The following is a 19,636-nucleotide window of genomic DNA, read 5'->3' as shown; positions in this document are numbered from 1 at the left end:
AATCTTTTCTTCAGATTAGTTAATATCATCATTAACCACCTTCCCATGTTTACGTCAGGAATTACAGGACTGCCTATAATCTTGTACATGAATTGAGAGCCCATGAAACTAATATTCTGGAAATTAAGACTATGGCAGGATTTATAAACTACAAGGTAAGAGTTTTACTTCTAAGTCCAGGGGGGTTGTATTCAATATGAAATTGTTTTTAATATTTCAAAATTAAAATCAATTACTTCCTCTGAAAAGTTGGTATTTGATCAATTACGCTCTCCCTTTTATCTTCTGTCTCTGAAGAAGGGCCTTGGCTCTTAGCAGCCTAATTGTATTGGCTGGAATTTCAGTTTATTGGTCCCAGGGTTCTTTCTTAGAACATTTTTTCTTTTAGAAAACTCCTTTAGTTTATTTTTAAGTGGGATCAGGAGAGAGTGAGTAGAAAACGGAATTTGCAAACGTACCATTGTTAGAACTACGCAAGCCTGCCTTGTAACGAAACAGCCATAAAAAAGGAGGCTTATCTGTTCACCTTAGAGGAAACGTTTATATCTTCTGTTTGAGAGTTTTATTTTAAGACTGCTTCTGTAAAGATTACAGCCAAGAAAACCCTGTGGGACATTTCTGCTCTGTCATGTGGGATCGCTAGGAGTCAGAATCGATTCAAGGGCATACAACAACAGCATCATCAACACATGGTAGATGTAGGTGCTGCCGAAGGCAAGTGCGGGTGGTTCGGTTTGCCTGTGATCTTCCTACACTCATCTCTTAAAGGTGTCTGGCACCGGGTGGTGACATGTGGGCAGACAGACCCTTAATTCATTGTGGCTGTGAGTGGTGAATAATTTTGCAGTGACTATACAAATACAAAATGCTTGTTGCCTTGACCTGTCAATTCCATTTCAGGAAATTTATCTGACATAAATGCTAGCACTTGCGAATCACATATATGAGGATATTTATTATGTCTTGTACTAGCAAAAGATTAGGGACATCCCAGGAGTAAGTGACTTTATAATAATAAGTTATAAATGATAACTCCACACGGGAGTACTGCGTAGTTATTAAGAATGAAGGAGCTTTGATATTGATATGGCGTGACATCCAAGATACATTGTTGGGTGAAAAAAATAAGGTGTAAAGCAGCATATTTAGTGAGATATTTGCATAAAAAAATAATAGTTTATATATAAACGACACACACATTCTTGTCTTTGTGTAGAATGTGTCAGAAAAGATATACCGGAAACTGGTTGCCTCTAGGAAGGAAAATTGGATGGGTGAAGAGCGGGGATGGTTAAGAAACTTACTTTTCATGGTATATATCTCTTTGTACCTAAAAAATAAAATGAGATAAAAAATTTTAATAAGCATATAGAAGTAAATTAGGCTTCGTGCCTTTTGTTTTTCCTTTTACCTCAAATATATATAGATCATTACTGTTGAAACAGCATCCCAGACAAAAAGCTTTTGAAGATTTCTGAAATCCTTGTTTGATACAGAGGTTGTTGTTGTTAAGTGCCTTCGAGTCAGTTCCTACTCATAGCAACTCTATGTGTAACAGAATGAAACACTGCCAGTCCTGCGCCATCCTCGTATTCTTTGTTATAGTGACCCTGTGTATAACAGAACGAAACACTGCCCAGTCTTGCACCATCCTTACAATTGTTGTTATGCTCGAGCCCAGTGTTGCAGCCACTGTGTCGATTCATCTCACTGAGAGTCTTCCTCTTTTTTCGCTGACCCTCTACCTTACCAAGTGTGATGTCCTTCTCTAGGGAATGGTCTCTCCTGATAACATGTCCAGAGTACGTGAGACAAAGTCTCACCATCCTCTCTTCTAAAGAGCACTCTAATTGTACTTCTTCGAGAAAGATTTGTTCTTCTGGCCGTCCGTGGTACATCCAGTATTCTTCGCCAGTGCCACAATTCAAAGGCGTCAGTTCTTCGCCCTTCCTAGTTCACTGTCTTATTACTGTGCTCTCACTGTGCTGCAGAAAATCTTTAACTCTTTGGCAGTTGTAAAATTGAGGCTTAATTTGTCATTTCTCAGTTGGAGAATATAATTGGAGATATTTTAGCACATCTTCATGTTCTTCATTATGTATAATTCTTTTTTTATTTCTATCCTACGTTTTTGAAAAAGCTTTTTTAAGGTGTAGAATAAATTCAGTACAAATAGTAAATGGCTTTATTTCACTTTTCAGAAGGACCATAAGCTTTGGCTTTAACATAACCATTCTGGTGGGGAGAATCAGTTCTGTTATAAAGAATTTCAGAGAAGGAAATTCTATAGTCTTTTTTTTTTCTAAGTTATTCTTAAATTTTGCACGTTTTTAAATGAATATGCCTTTTAGCACTGATTTCCTTTTCTTTCTTTTGGAATTGATTTTCCGTGTGACAGATTTGTAGGCTGTGTTTTCAGCACAACACCCCATTGGATGCAATCGCTCAGTTCCGAAAACACATCGACTTATGTAAGAAAAGAATCGGAAGCGCGGAGTTGTCTTTTGAGCATGCTGCGTGGATGTCGAAACAGTATGTTTTAAGTTGTACTTTTAGTATGTTTAAAAAACAGCACATGGGATTTGGAAGAAGGAGTTAGCGTGGACTTTGGTTCTAAGTTGAACTAAGTTTTTGGTCAGTAATAGATTTTTAATGATCTAGCATTTTCCAATAACAGTAGATACTGATTCACGTTTCCTTATTAGAAAGCTGTTAAGTTCATGGTACCATCTCTTTCACTTAACATATATTTGTTTAGTTTCCACCGTGTCTCTAGGTACCAAGAATACAGCAGTGTATAAAACAAAATTCCTGCTGTCATAGAACTTACTGCTGGAGACTGATGTTTAAAAAAAACGCTAAAATGACACTGTTTCCAGGAACGTGGATTTATGTGGAAGATAAGAACTATGTTGACATCTTGTTCAATGGTGTATTTTAAAGACTTTTTTTAAACACAGGAGAGTTGATTTAAATTCAGAATTTACCTGTAATCCAAAATTAGTGTGAAATTGCGACGAATATTAAATTGTTCATCAATAGCATTATTTTATTATAGTCTGCTGAGGTTATGGCTCCCAGGATGAATAATTAGAAGTAACCTTTCCTTTTTTTTTTTTTTTAAGATTTCAGGCTTTTGGAGATTTATTCGATGAAGCTATTAAATTGGGTTTGACGGCCATTCAAACTCAGAATCCTGGCTTCTATTACCAGCAGGCAGCGTACTACGCCCAGGAGCGGAAACAGCTTACAGAAACCCTGTGTGACCATGAAGTGAGTTCCTGACTACTGGGTGTCCTAGCCTGTATGCAATTAAGTCATCTTGAAAGAAAATGGGATTGATTGGTGATGTTAATTTTTCCTACGTTCTTGAGTTTAATCAACTTTTATCTTTTATGTTTTCAGGAATTATGATTATTTTTAGTTTTTGCCTGAGTACTCCATTTTGTTTGTGAACTAAGCAGAATTTTTTTTGAAGACATGATTTATAATTGGTAATAAGTTAATGATTCAGACAGGAGAAAATAAGAACCACGTGTTAATATTTGCCGTACTCTAAAGTCACTGTTTTGTTTCTGTGCTCACTGCTGTGAGAATTTTGACCCACCCAGGAGGACAACTTTTGACTTCTTTCACTTCCTGGGGAAATGAAAGATTTCCTCCATGGAAATCACTGTAGAATCTGTCTGAGGCATAGTGTTAATTGTGTAGTTTCTTAAACTTGACATTTCATTTTGCCTTCCTATTGAATGATTACGTTTAGGTACCAGTTTCCCCATAGCACCTTAAAATAAGACCACGGTATGTATTTCTAAGTTCATTTTATTCATAAAGTTCCATCAGTTTTTTTTTTTCACCTAAAATCTGTAGTCTCTTTCTGTGAAGATAGGTGAATATTTTCACTAGAACTATTTTAAAAAGTTGTTTCCAAAAACAAATAGAGTGTATATTAGTATTTTAAATGCGTGGCTTTTTTTTTAAAATGATAATATAACTGAATTATTTTTGACTATGTATATTATTATAACTCCATTACATGTATTATATTTTTTTTAAAGGTTGGCATATTGTAATTTGAACACAGTATTTTAAAAGGTGATTAAAATTAGGTTTTATAAATATATGAGGAAACAGCATTAACAAATATTGTTGGTGGGAATTTAAGATAATATTTCTGCCAAATAATTTTGGAAGCCGTGGAAGTGTGCATGTCTTTCAACCCCAAATATTATGTTCAGGAATCCTGAGGCCGATAAGTACCAGAACTTACCAGTTGTAATGTAAGAGGAAAGTAATGAGATGAACAAATACAGGGAATTTGTTAAAACATGGAACAGCAGGCAGCGTGAAAAATAGTATTTTAGAAGCATATTTAATGATAATGGTGAAATGTACAGGATATATTTAAATAAAAAAAGGGTGAAAAATTATCCCAATTGGTAACAAATAAATTGCGTGCAAATCTGGAAGGATAATGTTTACCATCGTTAGCAGTGGTAGTAGGTTTATACCAAACCAAAAACCAAACCCAGGGCCGTCAAGTCGATTCCGACTCAGAGCGACCCTATAGGGCAGAGTAGAACTGCCCCTTAGAGTTTCCAAGGAGCGCCTGGCAGATTCAAACTGCTGACCCTCTGGTTAGCAGCCGTAGCACTTAACCACTGTGCCACCAGGCTTCCAGTAGGCTTATAGGTACTTTAAATTTTTATCTTTTTGCTTTGGGGTATTTCTCAACTGCAATTATATTTTGATGTCAAAGGAAAAAGTTACTAAGAAGAAAAAGCAGTAGAAGTTCTGGTGTCAGAAACATACCCCTGCTCCAAAAACTCCACGCCTTACACAGCGTCAGTAAAGGAGACAAATCACATCTTCTCTTCCAAACTCCATGTAACACTGCTTTAGTTACCCAAAGAGCACTTACGGATAGGGAATAAATATCAAGTATAATTTATATTTGTGCTGGTTTGTTATAGCGAATGTAAAAAAGAAAATATAAAGAAGTTAGGTACTGTAAAATATTTTTCAGAATCAAGTTGATTTATTCAATTTAATTTTTATGAGACTACCATTTAAATATGAGATGACGTTTTTAGTTTAATTTTTGTTAAAATTTAATTTTATGTTAAATATTCAGTTATGATATATGAATGTATGTGGTTTGTATTTATGAAAACTTTAATCAAAGATTTGGGGAGAGTTGATTTGTCATGTGTTACATAAACTCTTATTGGCACTGTTTCTAATTTGCAGGCTACTGTGATATATCCCAGTCCTGATCCCTTAGAAACACAAACGGGTGTTCTTGACTTTTATGGACAAAGATCCTGGCGGCAAGGAGTGTTAAGTAAATAGCTTCTTCCCCATTTCTTGTCTTTTCATCTGAAGGAGTAAGGGTAAAGGTAGCTACCATAATTTTTCCATTGGTTGCATTAGGCATAAAAAATGTGAGGTAAAAATGCATGCTTTTTAAACTTCTGTTTTAAGATTTGCAGTTTCTTTAGTTTTTGAGAATGTTTTGTTTGTATGACTACGTCCGAGGATAGTGCTACAGTTAAAGATGTGGATGTGTTTAAAATATTTGGACATCTCTTGTCTTAAACAACAAAATACATATGTCTTTGTGGTTTATTTGGAGCCCTGGTGGCGTAGTGGTTAAAGTGCTCTGCTGCTTACTGAAAGGTCAGAGTTCAAAGCCACCAGCCGCTCTGAGGGGGAAAGATGTGGCTGTCCGCTTCCATAAAGATTTACAGCCCTGGAAGTGCAACGGGCAGTTCTACTCTGTCCTGTAGGGTCGCTAAGAGTTGGAATCAACTCGACGGCAGTGGGTTTTGGTGGTTTATTTAAATATTTTAATTCCATTTAACGTGAATAATTTATTACAGCTGACATCTTAAAACATCATTAAATTTTATTTCCTCAAAAATAATTTCTCTGCATTTTTTTTTTGTGTTTTGTACGTACTTATTTTAATTTGAAGGAGGCCTGGTGGTGCAAACGATTAATTGGTTAATTGCTCAATTGCTAACCGAAAGGTTGGAGCTTCAAATCTACGCATTGGCTCCATAGAATAAAGACATGGAGACCTGCTCCTGTAAAGATTAAAAACAAAACCAAACCCATTGCTTTTGAGTCAGTTCCAACTCACAGTGATCCTGTAGGACGGAGTAGAACTGCCCCGTAGGGTTTCCAAGGTTGTGATCTGTTTCTCCTGCAGAGCGGCCGGTGGGTTTGAACCACCATCCTTTCAGTTAGCAGCCAAGTGCTTAAGCACTGTGCCATCAGCGCTCCTCCTTAAAGATTATTGTTGTTAGGTGCCATCGAGTTGGTTCTGACTTATAGCGACTCATGAACAACAACGAAACGGTGCCCAGTCCTGTGCCATCCTCACAATCGTTGCTGTGTTTGAGCTCATTGTTGCAGCCACTGTCTGTCCATCTTGTTGAAGGTCTTCCTCTTTTTCACTGGCCCTCTTCTACCTTACCAAGCATGATGTCCTTCTCCAGGGACTGGTCTCTCCTGATAACATGTCTAAAGTATGTGAGAAAAAGTCTCGTCATCCTTGCTTCTAAGGAGCATTCTGGCTGTACTTCTGCCAAGACAGATTTGTTCATTCTTCTGGCAGTCCATGGTTTATTCAGTGTTCTTCCCCAACACCATAATTCAAATGCATCAACTCTGCTTCACTTTTCCTTATACATTGTCCAGCTTTCACATGCATATGGGGCAATTGAAAATACTGTGGCTTGGGTCAGGCTCACCTTAGTCCTCAAAGTGACATCCTTGCTTTTTAACACTTTAAAGAGTCTTTTGCAGCAGATTTGCCCAATGCAATATGTTGTTTGATTTCTTGACTGCTGCTTCCATGGGTGTTGATTATGGATCCAAGTAAAATGAAATCCTTGCCGATGTCAGCATTTTCTCCGTTTATCAAGATTACAGCCAAGAAAATCCTATAGGGCAGTTCTGCTTTGTCACATGGGATTCTTATGTGTTGAAATCTACTTGATGGTACCTAACAACAACATTTTAATTTAAGGCTCTTCTCTGACAATTGGACCTTAAGTGTTAATGAATTATTTACTCTCTAAGGGGTGTATTCTGTATAGAGACAGATATTGACATTATTCTTCAGGTGGTTGATTCCACTATGTAAAAAAAACATTGAGCTCAGTAATGTTTTCGTCAGAATAGGAATCTCAGAGAAGTTTCCATGTTAGTAAAGCTGTCTCTTAGAATCTTTAAGATTCTAGAATGTTTGAAAATCTTAAATACATTAAAGTGTAGTCAAGGAGTATACACATACAACGTTGATGTGAAGGATTTGTGTTCAATGAGCTATCTAAAATGGGTTGTGTCTTGTCTTATACAGGTTTTGATCTTTCTGACCCTGAAAAAGAGAAGGTGGGAGTTCTTGCCATTCAGCTGAAGGAGAGAAGTATTGTTCACTCTGTGAGTTTTTTTTCCCAGCATTAAATGTTTCTTTTAATAATATTCAAGAAATATTCGAATGTTTAAGAGTTTTATCTTTTCTAACAGGAAATAATAATAACTCTTCTGAGTAATGCCGTTGCACAATTTAAGAAGTATAAGTGTCCAAGAATGAAAAGTCATCTGAGTATGTACTCATGACATGCCATAATTTCATACAACTTTGAATAATGTTAAATTATGTTAATAAAATATTTTTTTCTCTTTATAGTGGTTCAAATGGGAGAGGAATATTATTATGCAAAGGATTATACCAAAGCTTTGAAGTGAGTCTTATTCACTATTTTTGTAAGCGTTCTGATTACCTTAGAATAGAAATTTGTACCAAATGATTTATCGTTACCGTATTTATTTGTACTTACACTAAACTCCATTTTTGTGGTATTTTTTTTGAAGTGCCATCTGCTGGCCCAATTTTTTTCAAGGTCTTAGGAAACTTGATAAATCTGAAAGCACCTGTTCACCTATCTCAGTAAGATTTGCTCAAGTTTATATAAAATGAGGAAAGCTCTTTATTTTTTCTCCCTAAGCTCTTCAAGCCCTTTTCTGTGAAGCCGCTTCAGTATGTCGGATGCTTCTGCCTTCTTTTAGGTTGCTGGACTACGTGATGTGTGATTACCGCAGTGAAGGGTGGTGGACTCTGCTCACATCTATACTGACCACAGCCCTGAAGTGTGCCTACCTCATGGCCCAGTTAAAGGGTTACATTACATATTCCCTAGAACTCCTTGGAAGAGGTAACTTGATTTTTTTATTCCATGAAATTCTGAATCTGTAAAATAATTTAGCATCTTTAAGCTTTTTAAAGTGTGAAGAATAATTCATTCTCTGAAATAGTTAACATTTCTCACCACGTGCAGGTCACTGTGCTGGTAAAGGTATCCACACCCTTATGAAGGTCAAAAGTTTTTGCTTTATTTCTTTCAATGTGGCATAAAATATTTTTTCACATAGGATTCAAATGCAAGTATATAAGGTGTTGGGGCTTACTTTTAGAAATTCATGCTATCTGTAAATTTTTTGAAATTGTAGTTAACTATCGTACAGGACATGTTTATTCTTTAATATTTTAAAAACATTAAATGGAGACGTGAACTTATTTGCTTATCTTATAGTTCTAATTTTTTTTCCTTCTTCATATTAGCTTCAACTCTGAAAGATGAACAAAAATCAAGAATAGAAAAGAACCTCATAAATGTTTTAATGGTAGGCTGAAATTCCTTTTATGAAATATTTTCTAGGATTATATATACCTAGATTAGAAATGTGTGTGTGTGTGCTTGTGTATTTGTGTGTGTGTGTGTGTGTGTGTGTGTGTATGAACGCTGTTTAAACTAATTGAACAAATATTTAACTCTGTGTTGGTGCAGAATGAAAGCCCCGAACCTGAACCTGACTGTGATGTCTTAGCTGTGAAAACTGCTCAGAAGCTTTGGGCGGACCGTGTTTCTCTAGCTGGCAGCAATGTTTTCACAATAGGAGTACAAGACTTTGTGCCATTTGGTGGGTAGCCAACATTTAAAGTATTTCAGAGAAATCACCCTTATTTCCACAAATTGAATAGATGTGGAATAATAAATGTAAAAGCCAAAGAACTTTCAAAGTATAATCATTTTATGGATAACTTGCCTTTTGTTTTTCCTTGCTCCTCACTTGACTTAAAAAGATGATCAAGATCTTAAATAATTTGTTTTATGGTTTAAAATGTACTTTGTTCATTGTAGTTCAGGTATTATTTGAAATGCAGTTAAAATATCAGTTATTTAAAAGATTTATGCTTTAATGTCTAGGCAGATATATTTAAATAAGTTAAAAATAACGAAATGATTCTTTATCCTTTTTAAAATCCTGTGTCACCTACATAGGGGTACTGTGCTTTTTTTTTTTTTTTCCTCCTGAATTTTATTTATTTCGTTGCTGAGAACATACACGGCAAAACGTACAGCAATCCAGCAGTTTCTACATGGACAACTCAGTGACATTGATTGTGTTCTTCGAGTTGTGCAGCCATTCTCACCCTCCTTTTCTGAGTTGTTCCTCCCCATTGGCATAACTCACTGCCCCCTAAGGTTCCTATCCAATCTTTGCAGTTGCTTTTGTCACTTTGATTCCATATAGATAGTTCTTAAAAGAACACAGTGCTCAGGGCAGACATTTTTTACTAGTTAAGCTAAACTATTGTTTGATTTTAAGAAGACTTCAGGGAATATTTTTAGCTTAAGATTTAAAGATTATCTCAGGACAGTAGTTCCAGAGGTTCCTATATCTACCATAGCTCCAGAAAGTCTGGAGTCCATGAGAATTTGAAATTATGTCCTGCATTTTCCTGCTTTTGATCAGGAGTCTTCTATGGAATCTTTGATCAAAATGTTTAGTATGGTAGCCAGGTACCATCCGGTTCTTCTGGTCCCATGACAAAGGAGGCAGTTGTTTATGGAGGCACTTAGCCACACACTCCATACCCTCCTCCTATTCCTGACTCTGTTTCTTCCTCTGTTGTTTCAGGCAAATAGAGACCAGTTGTGTCTTGGATGGCTGCTTGCAAGCTTTTAAGACCCCAGGCACTATGTAATGAACTTAGCAGGTAGAACAAAAGCACTAAAGATGTTACTTGGCCAATTAACTGCGATGTCCCAGGAAACCAGGCAACCAAATCCCATGAGGTATTTGGTTGTACATAAGCAGCCTCTGGAGCTACTCTTTTTTTTTGTCATTGTGAATATATCTATTACACAACTTTTTACAGGTGTACGACCTGTTGACAGCAATTATAATAATCGGCTGTGCAACCCTGACCTTAATTATTGTGATTTTTCCATCACCATTAACTCCTATTTTCCACCATCCCCCTGCCCATGATAACCACTAATAAGCTTTGGTCTCTATATGCTTGCTTTTTCTTGTCTTCTTGTATAAGTGAGGTCATACAATATCTGTCCTTTGGAGTTGGCTTATGTCACTCGGCATAATGCCGTCATGCAGCATGCAGCAAGATGTCATTTGTCCTACTGGCTGAGTGGTATTCCATTGTATGTATGTTCCTCATTTTGTTTATCATTCATCTGTTGATGGGCATTTAGGTTTATTCCACCTTTTGGCTGTTGTAAATAGTGCTGCAGTGAACACTGGTGTACAAGTCTCTTTTTTGAGTCTCTGCTCTCAAGTCTTTTGGGTATATAATTAGGAGTGGAATTGCTGGGTCATGTGATAGTTCCATTTTTTGTTTTTTGAGGAACCACCATACTGTTTTCCATAACAGCTATACCATTCTGCATTCCCACCAGCAATGGATAAGGGTTCCAGTTTCCCCACATCTTCACCAACATTTGTTATTTTCTGTTCTTTTAGCCATCCTAGTGGGAATGAAATGGTATTTCACTGTGGTTTTGATTTGCATCTCTCCCATGGCTAATGGTGTTGACCATCTTTTACGTGGTGGAGCACTATTCTTTTAAAATTAAAGATGGTTTGGGAGTTATATTTGAATTTTGTTTGTTTTTAATAAATGAGCTACATTTACATCTTTTGAAATGCAAGTGCAGAAGTCAGTAAGAATGACCAACATAGCTGCGTTCTTTCTGAAGAGTAAATGTGGTTCAGAGAATAACGTATGTGCATCTGAAGTACCTGGTAGTAACTCAGGCGTTTGCATTTTACTACTAAGAGAATAACGTAGGTGCATCTGAAGTACCTGGTAGTAACTCAGGTGTTTTCGTTTTACTTCTAAGAGAATAACATATGTGCATCTGAAGTACCTGGTAGTAACTCAGGCGTTTGCATTTTACTACTAAGAGAATAACGTAGGTGCATCTGAAGTACCTGGTAGTAACTCAGGTGTTTTCGTTTTACTTCTAAGAGAATAACATATGTGCATCTGAAGTACCTGGTAGTAACTCAGGCGTTTGCATTTTACTACTAAGAGAATAACGTAGATGCATCTGAAGCACCTGGTAGTAACTCAGGTGTTTTCGTTTTACTTCTAAGAGAATAACATATGTGCATCTGAAGTACCTGGTAGTAACTCAGGCGTTTGCATTTTACTACTAAGAGAATAACGTAGGTGCATCTGAAGTACCTGGTAGTAACTCAGGTGTTTTCGTTTTACTTCTAAGAGAATAACATATGTGCATCTGAAGTACCTGGTAGTAACTCAGGCGTTTGCATTTTACTTCTAAGAGAATAACATATGTGCATCTGAAGTACCTGGTAGTAACTCAGGCGTTTGCATTTTACTTCTAAGAGAATAACATATGTGCATCTGAAGTACCTGGTAGTAACTCAGGTGTTTTCGTTTTACTTCTAAGAGAATAACATATGTGCATCTGAAGTACCTGGTAGTAACTCAGGTGTTTTCGTTTTACTTCTAAGAGAATAACATATGTGCATCTGAAGTACCTGGTAGTAACTCAGGCGTTTGCATTTTACTTCTAAGAGAATAACGTAGGTGCATCTGAAGTACCTGGTAGTAACTCAGGCGTTTGCATTTTACTTCTAAGAGAATAACATATGTGCATCTGAAGTACCTGGTAGTAACTCAGGCGTTTTCGTTTTACTTCTAAGAGAATAACATATGTGCATCTGAAGTACCTGGTAGTAACTCAGGTGTTTTCGTTTTACTTCTAAGAGAATAACATATGTGCATCTGAAGTACCTGGTAGTAACTCAGGCGTTTGCGTTTTACTACTAAGAGAATAACGTAGGTGCATCTGAAGTACCTGGTAGTAACTCAGGTGTTTTCGTTTTACTTCTAAGAGAATAACATATGTGCATCTGAAGTACCTGGTAGTAACTCAGGTGTTTTCGTTTTACTTCTAAGAGAATAACATATGTGCATCTGAAGTACCTGGTAGTAACTCAGGTGTTTTCGTTTTACTTCTAAGAGAATAACATATGTGCATCTGAAGTACCTGGTAGTAACTCAGGTGTTTTCGTTTTACTTCTAAGAGAATAACATATGTGCATCTGAAGCACCTGGTAGTAACTCAGGTGTTTTCGTTTTACTTCTAAGAGAATAACATATGTGCATCTGAAGTACCTGGTAGTAACTCAGGTGTTTTCGTTTTACTTCTAAGAGAATAACATATGTGCATCTGAAGTACCTGGTAGTAACTCAGGTGTTTTCGTTTTACTTCTAAGAGAATAACATATGTGCATCTGAAGTACCTGGTAGTAACTCAGGTGTTTTCGTTTTACTTCTAAGAGAATAACATATGTGCATCTGAAGCACCTGGTAGTAACTCAGGTGTTTTCGTTTTACTTCTAACAGAATAACATATGTGCATCTGAAGTACCTGGTAGTAACTCAGGCGTTTGCGTTTTACTACTAAGAGAATAACGTAGGTGCATCTGAAGTACCTGGTAGTAACTCAGGTGTTTTCGTTTTACTTCTAAGAGAATAACATATGTGCATCTGAAGTACCTGGTAGTAACTCAGGTGTTTTCGTTTTACTTCTAAGAGAATAACATATGTGCATCTGAAGTACCTGGTAGTAACTCAGGTGTTTTCGTTTTACTTCTAAGAGAATAACATATGTGCATCTGAAGTACCTGGTAGTAACTCAGGTGTTTTCGTTTTACTTCTAACAGAATAACATATGTGCATCTGAAGTACCTGGTAGTAACTCAGGCGTTTGCGTTTTACTACTAAGAGAATAACGTAGGTGCATCTGAAGTACCTGGTAGTAACTCAGGTGTTTTCGTTTTACTTCTAACAGAATAACATATGTGCACCTGAAGTACCCGGTAGTAACTCAGGTGTTTTCATTTTCCTTCTAAGAGAATAACGTACATGCACCTGAAGTACCTGGTAGTAACTCAGGCGTTTTCGTTTTACTTCTAAGAGAATAACATATGTGCATCTGAAGTACCTGGTAGTAACTCAGGCATTTTTGTTTTACCTCTAAGAGAATAACGTAGGTGCATCTGAAGTACCTGGTAGTAACTCAGGCGTTTTCGTTTTACTTCTAAGAGAATAACGTATGTGCATCTGAAGTACCTGGTAGTAACTCAGGCGTTTTCGTTTTACTTCTAAGAGAATAACGTATGTGCATCTGAAGTACCTGGTAGTAACTCAGGCGTTTTCGTTTTACTTCTAAGAGAATAACGTATGTGCATCTGAAGTACCTGGTAGTAACTCAGGCGTTTTCGTTTTACTTCTAAGAGAATAACGTATGTGCATCTGAAGTACCTGGTAGTAACTCAGGCGTTTTCGTTTTCCTTCTAAGAGAATAACGTACATGCACCTGAAGTACCTGGTAGTAACTCAGGCGTTTTCGTTTTACTTCTAAGAGAATAACGTAGGTGCATCTGAAGTACCTGGTAGTAACTCAGGCGTTTTCGTTTTACTTCTAAGAGAATAACGTATGTGCATCTGAAGTACCTGGTAGTAACTCAGGCGTTTTCGTTTTCCTTCTAAGAGAATAACGTACATGCACCTGAAGTACCTGGTAGTAACTCAGGCGTTTTCGTTTTCCTTCTAAGAGAATAACGTACGTGCACCTGAAGTACCTGGTAGTAACTCAGGTGTTTTCGTTTTCCTTCTAAGAGAATAACGTACGTGCACCTGAAGTACCTGGTAGTAACTCAGGTGTTTTCGTTTTACTTCTAAGAGAATAACGTACGTGCACCTGAAGTACCTGGTAGTAACTCAGGCGTTTTCGTTTTCCTTCTAAGAGAATAACGTACGTGCACCTGAAGTACCTGGTAGTAACTCAGGCGTTTTCGTTTTCCTTCTAAGAGAATAACGTACGTGCACCTGAAGTACCTGGTAGTAACTCAGGCGTTTTCGTTTTCCTTCTAAGAGAATAACGTACGTGCACCTGAAGTACCTGGTAGTAACTCAGGTGTTTTCGTTTTACTTCTAAGAGAATAACGTACGTGCACCTGAAGTACCTGGTAGTAACTCAGGCGTTTTCGTTTTACTTCTAAGAGAATAACGTACGTGCACCTGAAGTACCTGGTAGTAACTCAGGCGTTTTCGTTTTACTTCTAGTACAATGCAAAGCCAGGTTTCACGCCCCGAGCTTTCATGTTGATGTTCCTGTTCAGTTTGATGTTTATCTGAAGGCTGATTGTCCACATCCCATTCGGTTTTCCAAGCTCCGTGTCAGCTTTAATAATCAGGTAATGGTACCTTTTAATGTGTTTTTACCATGGGTATATAAACTAGGTAGAACGAACGTAGGGAATTTAGGTCTTGATGGTTTCATAGTAGAAAATAAATTTTGGTAAGGCCTACTTAAATGTAAATGTCTTTATATTTCTGAACTTCTATACCAGTAATTCAGATGTGTGCTTTTCCTACTCTAATTTTTGTTTTCATTCCATGCTTGTGATATCTAAGAACTCTGTATATATTTTTATAACTTGAATTTTAAATAGGATGTATTCAGAATAAATATATTCTGATTTTAAAAATCACTGGCTTTGTATTCTATTTTAACATTTTTATTAGCATTTGATTATAAAAGTGTGATACTAAAGTGGATATGAGGTGAAAAGTAAACATGTGATCTCCCAATTCCACTCTCCAAGAGGCCCTCATCACTAACTCTTGAGCACTCTAGACATCTGTTGTGCGAGCATATATCGTCGTTACAAGCTGCTGTCAAGTCCCCTGACTCAGGGTGACCCCGTGCACTACTGAACAGACCCTGTGGTGATGCGTAGCATTTTCTTGGCTGATTTTTGGAAGTAGATTGCCAGACCTTCTTCCTAATCCATCTGTCTGGAAGCTCCTCTGAGAACCATTCAGCGTCATGGCAACATGCAGACAAACCTTCGCTGACAGACGAGTGGTGGCTGTCCATGAGATGTGTTGACCAGGAGTTAAACACGGGTCTCCCACGTGGCAGGCAAGAATTCCACCACTGAACCACCACTACCCCGTGCAAGCGTATATAAGCAACATTTTTTTTCCTGCAGAATTGGGATCATACGGTATTTTCTGCATTGTTACATTTTTGAAGTGTGGTATAGTCAAGTACCAAAAAACTGGGTTATATCCAACTCTTGGAATTTTAAGCTCACTTAATAAATACTCATCTTCTGGTTTCCAGAAGGTATGTTGAGCCTTTAACCAACAAGCATTTATTAAGAGTTAAAATGTTTGTAGCATGATGGTGAACCTGAGAAAATAAGCAGCAATGTAATCCCATTAAAATGTAAGCGTTCGGAGGGCCAGGGCCAGGGCCGACTCCCTGCGTAGCACTTAGCACCGCTGTGTACTCGCCTGTGTCTGATTGTCTGGTAGATGGCTTGTTTTCCTTACGAGGATCTAAGCTCCATGCAGACAGGTCATTTTTTTGCTCACCATGAAATGCTCTAAGTCTGGAATTAGAGGGTCGTTACATTTACTCTTCCCTTCATATCCTACTATCCTTTTTTTTTTTCCAACAAACATATACTACTTTTATAATTAAAAAATAAAATGATAAAAGGATATAAAGCAGCTAATTTTAAAAATTGTATTTATTCTGAATATATCATTTGATATGCAAGTAAAAAATAGAGAGTACTTAGGTTTTATCAGCATGGAATGGAAATGAAAATTAGAGGGATTCTAAAATTTGAGCTGTATGAGAATTTTGTATGACAGTAATTCATCTGCTGGTATAGAAGATAACTCTTGGAAAGCTCTCACTGTTCACTGAACGGGCGAGAATGGTGATCCTGTAGATTCGTACGTGCAAGCTGCCTTCGTTTATTCATTTGTAAGGAGTGCACTCTTCTGGAAGGTAGACACGGTCAAGTTTGAGGTGACGGTGAAAATGTCCTCCCAACAATTGTGGAGATCAGCTTATACTTAAGGAAAAGGACAAAATTAAAGTTCTTATGTGGGAGATAGCACAGAGGTGCTGAATATGTGGAAATGGATAAACTTTCCAGTGAGTGACCACCACAAAGAGAAAAGAATAGAAGGCTGAGGGCTGAAACCTCTAAATTAAGGGAACAGGAAGAAGAAAAAGATCCTTTGATGGAAAAATAGTAAGTAGCCAAGGAGGCTGAGAAACAGGACAGGATCTACTATAGAGTCACAGGCACTGAGTAGAACAAGAGCGCTTCAAGAGAAGGGGGTGATAGCACGATCCAGTGGAACAAAGAGCAGACCTTTGTTTCCCCCTCTGAGCACGTTTTCAGAAGCCGCCTTGTCTGATGACAGCACTGAGTTGATTAAAAAAACTAAAACCAAACCCAGTGCCATCGAGTCGATTCCGACTCATAGCGACCCTATAGGACAGAGTAGAACTGCCCCATAGAGTTTCCAAGGAGTGCCTGGCAGATTCGAACTACTGACTCTGGTTAGCAGCCGTAGCACTTAAGCCCTACGCCGCCAGGGTTTCCAGCTGAGTTGATGAGCACTTCTAATTGGAGTCCTGGTGGTGCGGTGGCTGAGAGCTACAGCTGCTGACCAAAAGGCTGGCAGTTGGATCTACCACCTGGGTTCCAGGAAACCCTGTGGGACAGTTCTGCTCTGTCCTAGAGGGTCACCCTGAGTCGGAATCAACTCGATGCAAATGGTTTTTTTTAATTGCTGTGCAAATACTTCATTTTATCAGTAACCCTTCACAATGCTTTCGTTTTTTGCTGAAAATTTAAGTGGAGTAACAAGCTCCAAACCACTTGGTATTTAGTGTTAGAAGATCTGACATTGACAATTTATAAACTGTAACCCTCACTAAACTCTTTCTTAAGGAATACAACCAGTTCTGTGTAATAGAAGAAGCATCCAAAGCAGGTGAAGTTCTAGAAAATTTGAATCAGGAGAAAATGTGCTTTGTTCCTGGTAAAACAAGAAAATATTTGTTTAAATTTGTTGCAAAAACTGAAGACGTGGGAAAGAAAATTGAGGTTAGTTATGCAACTTGTTTAAAAAATATTTCTATTTATAAAAGTAGTATGTTTATGTCAGAAAAGATTCAAATAACACAGAAGTTTAAGCGAAAAATAAAATCATCCAGCTGGAATTCCGAAGAGAAGCCGTCCATTCCAGACATTTTTCAATGAACATATTTATAGGTTTGAAATTTTTCAATTAGAAGAATTGAGAGTATACTATACATAATATTCTGTAACTGGCTTTTTTTCACTGAGTAGTGTATATTAGAAGTCATTTCATGTAAGTACATAAGAGTAATCTCATTTTTAATGACTGTACGTAATCAATTATGGCATTTTGAATGATATACATTAAATATTTTTTATAACAATTCAAACCACAAATCTATTTTTTGATGTTTAAACATTGCTACATTTTGAATTTTTAGAGAAAAATGAAGATAAATATTGTTAAAGTTTGATTTAATATAGATAATTAAAATGGCTTTCAGAAATATGTGATGAAAATATTTTTATTGAGTATAAATTCTGGAGCCAAATACATGAGTTTAAATTCCAATTTTTCAGCTTACTAGCTTGTGACCCTAGGCAGTCGTTTAACCTCTTCATGTTCCAGTTTATTTATCTGTAAAATAGGGAGAGTAATAGTACCTACCTCATAAAGTTCTGCGAAGAATAAATCAGTTAACTGTAAATTGCTTAGAGTAGTGATTAGCACAAAGCATGTAAACTTGTTTTCTATGACCTGAATGGAAAAGATTAGCTATTATAAACTATCATTGGATTATTTCTAAGATAGAAATACAAGGTGGTTATACCAATATTCCAATAATAACTTCTGTGAATCTATTGATTTTAATATGAACCAGAATCTGGAGTTTTGTGCTAATTCCTTTTGTGTAAATCCTTAATTGCGTATTTTATTCTTTATGTGGTACTTGAGCAAGCCTGCCAGACAGAAATCATAATTAATAATCCTATGTGGGATCTATTTGTTAAGGAATCTAATTGAGGAAAACATTTCTTTAATTAATAAAGCATTTCATTGCTAATACTCTAAATGTTTTCAGGAAGAATATTTGTGGGGAATTAGGAACTAGGGTAAAAATACATTGTCATTAAAACATCCACCAAAAAAAAAAAATTTCATTAGCAACCACTAATTGAGTATCCATTATGTCAGGCACAATGCCAGGTGCTAAAATCAGAACAGTGTTCTCTGCTGTAGATTGTAATCCCTTAGATTAGGAAGGTTATTATCCCTGCTTTTGAGATGAAGAAGTTGAAACCCAGAGTACATTTAGCCAATGTCACAGGTAGCGGGTGACCAGAACAAGACTCAGAAAGCAGGTGTTCGACTTGTTGCAGTGTGGTTCTCTGGATTAACCCTGTCAGCTAGCAATCTAAGGTGTAATTTTTTTGAGAGGGGATGATGACAGACAAATATGAGATGGCCTTTCTGACAGGCCTTTTTCTTCTAGATTACTTCAGTGGATCTGATTCTAGGCCATGAGACGGGAAGATGTGTGGTTTTAAACTGGCAGGGAGGAGGAGGAGATGCTGCTTCCTCCCAGGAAGCATTACAGGCATCCCGTTCCTTCAAAAGGCGACCTAAGCTACCTGACAACGAGCCTCACTGGGACAGCATAGTCATTCAGGCAAGCACAATGTAAGTCTGTCTTGCCAGGCAGATTGTTGAAGGTCATCTGCTTTGTTCTTTAAATACTGTGTTTAAATAACTTCCTTGTTTTCTTAAAAAATCAGTTACTTAGCCAAGGTTTCTTTTCAAAGGATCATATCCAGAGTTCCAAACATTTCTGTACATCTGCGACATGAACCTCCCGCCCTGACCAATGAAATGTATTGCTTGGTGGTGACTGTTGAGTCCCATGAAGAGATCCAAATCAGAGATGTGAAGCTCACTGCTGGCTTAAAACCAGGTGCGCGTTCTTCAAGGTTAATCAGTGTTAATTCACATGTAACAACAGAGGTGTAAATTACAGGACGTTTGTTTAAAATAAAGTATTGATTGTCATCCTAATGTCTGAATCCTCTGTATTTTAAAACACAAATGTTAACCTTTTCAGGACAGGATGCCAATTTAACTCAGAAAACTCACGTGACTCTTCACGGAGCAGAGCTGTGCGATGAGTCTCAGCCCGCTTTACTCACGGATGTTCCTGTTGGAGAGCTGCACCCAGGGGAACAGGTGAGCTCGGGCAGCGGTGGCTGGAGAGGAACTCTGTCAGCCTGTGGTTTTAAATGTGTGTTGTAAACAGCTTCCTGTCCTGGGACTAAAAAAAGTGGCTTC

At 37.3% G+C, this 19,636-nt stretch overlaps 1 protein-coding gene across 5 annotated transcripts in view; it reads left to right on the top strand.

Moving 5' to 3' along the window:
* The window catches only part of TRAPPC11 (trafficking protein particle complex subunit 11), a 69,741-nt gene that overhangs the window by 18,712 nt on the left and 31,393 nt on the right, over window positions 1-19,636 (top strand). For all 5 annotated transcript variants that reach the window (XM_003415831.4, XM_064273541.1, XM_064273542.1 and 2 more), the window contains exons 8-22: window positions 59-155; window positions 2,399-2,532; window positions 3,126-3,273; window positions 5,251-5,344; window positions 7,370-7,449; window positions 7,537-7,615; window positions 7,700-7,754; window positions 8,080-8,225; window positions 8,633-8,694; window positions 8,859-8,991; window positions 14,480-14,610; window positions 17,182-17,337; window positions 18,807-18,994; window positions 19,117-19,265; window positions 19,413-19,534. In XM_003415831.4, coding sequence (XP_003415879.2) covers window positions 59-155; window positions 2,399-2,532; window positions 3,126-3,273; window positions 5,251-5,344; window positions 7,370-7,449; window positions 7,537-7,615; window positions 7,700-7,754; window positions 8,080-8,225; window positions 8,633-8,694; window positions 8,859-8,991; window positions 14,480-14,610; window positions 17,182-17,337; window positions 18,807-18,994; window positions 19,117-19,265; window positions 19,413-19,534 — 1,774 coding nt within the window. The remainder of the gene's footprint in view (window positions 1-58; window positions 156-2,398; window positions 2,533-3,125; window positions 3,274-5,250; window positions 5,345-7,369; window positions 7,450-7,536; window positions 7,616-7,699; window positions 7,755-8,079; window positions 8,226-8,632; window positions 8,695-8,858; window positions 8,992-14,479; window positions 14,611-17,181; window positions 17,338-18,806; window positions 18,995-19,116; window positions 19,266-19,412; window positions 19,535-19,636) is intronic.

The sequence above is a fragment of the Loxodonta africana genome, chromosome 21, assembly GCF_030014295.1.
Source record: "Loxodonta africana isolate mLoxAfr1 chromosome 21, mLoxAfr1.hap2, whole genome shotgun sequence".
NCBI lineage: Eukaryota > Metazoa > Chordata > Mammalia > Proboscidea > Elephantidae > Loxodonta > Loxodonta africana.
The sequence above is the reverse complement of the archived record's forward strand: the minus strand, read 5'-3'. Positions and strand labels throughout refer to the sequence as shown.